General features: G+C 29.2%; 1 protein-coding gene across 1 annotated transcript in view; it reads left to right on the forward strand.

Annotated features, from left to right (window-relative positions):
- LOC106789213 (venom serine protease-like) overlaps positions 1-1049 on the forward strand; it is a 6246-nt gene extending 5197 nt beyond the window's left edge. The window contains exons 6-8 of the mRNA XM_014753241.1: positions 425-576; positions 684-840; positions 949-1049. Coding sequence (XP_014608727.1) covers positions 425-576; positions 684-840; positions 949-974 — 335 coding nt within the window. The 3' untranslated portion in view covers positions 975-1049. The remainder of the gene's footprint in view (positions 1-424; positions 577-683; positions 841-948) is intronic.
- The last annotated feature ends 150 nt before the right edge of the window (positions 1050-1199 follow it).

Raw genomic sequence — 1199 nt, forward strand, 5'->3', positions numbered from 1 at the left:
ACCACATTTTGGTTTCTTAAAATTCGATTTTATGAAAAAAAAACGAAAATCCTTCGTCCAAGTCCTTGTCAATAGTATCACGAAGACGTGTTGCAAATTTCATGAAAATCGGTTAAATAGTTTTCGAGAAATCTTGACAACCGACTTTAGAAAAAGCGTTTTGAGAAAAACGCGTTTAAAGATTTGAGTGATGATATAAGAGCCATTAAAGAGTGCAACTTTCCAGGGCTCTATTTTTAAAACTACTACTCCTATCGACTTCAAAATTCAATACAATATTCTAGATGAGTTGTAGAATTGAACAAAAAAAATAAAAAAAAAAAAATTTGTTTGAAAGTCCCAAACCCATGTAACCCCTTAATTTGTAAAAGTATTTTTATCATATTATTATTATTTATTTGAATAATAAAATATTTTTTCTTAGGCTGGGGTACAACCAGTTTTGCCGGTCCTAAATCGGATGTATTGATGAAAGTTAATTTGCACATTATTTCAAATCACCAATGTGTCAGGTACCAACCTAAAGTATCCTCCAAACAAATTTGTACCTACGATAAGGGTAAAGATTCCTGCCAGGTAATAATACAAATTTATTTAATTACGAATTAATTTTTCATTAATAATTCATTAAAAAAATGAATCATTTTTATTCCCCTTTTTTTGTTTCTTTTTTTTTCGTATAGTTTGACAGCGGTGGTCCCGAATTATGGCATAATCCAAGTACCAATCGTTTAACTCTACTTGGGGTTATTAGTTATGGTAAAACCTGTGCCGATGAATTTCCCGGTGTTGCCTCGAGGGTTACTAGTTTTTTGGATTTTATTATTAAATCTACACCAGGTATGATTTTTATCTCATTATTATTATTATTTATATACGAATAATATTATCATCCTCACGATTATTAATTAAACAAATGTGTGTGTGTGTGTGTTTTACGTTTTACAGGAGAAAAATATTGTCGGGTTTATTAGAAGAGAATAAACCGAATATTTTTTTAGCACGATATCATACGACAAAGATTAATAAATAAAAATAATAATAATAAAAAAAAGATTAGACCAACATAAAAATAACTGCAAATCTACAAATGTAAATAAAACTAATACCACAGCGTTAGCTGCACATCATCTCATAACAGGACATAACTTTAAATTTGACGCGGCAACTATTTTAGATTTAGAAGAAAATTGGTATAA

This window comes from Polistes canadensis, unplaced genomic scaffold (genome assembly GCF_001313835.1).
Source record: "Polistes canadensis isolate GaletaPanama2010 unplaced genomic scaffold, ASM131383v1 scaffold_171, whole genome shotgun sequence".
Taxonomy (NCBI): Eukaryota; Metazoa; Arthropoda; class Insecta; order Hymenoptera; family Vespidae; genus Polistes; species Polistes canadensis.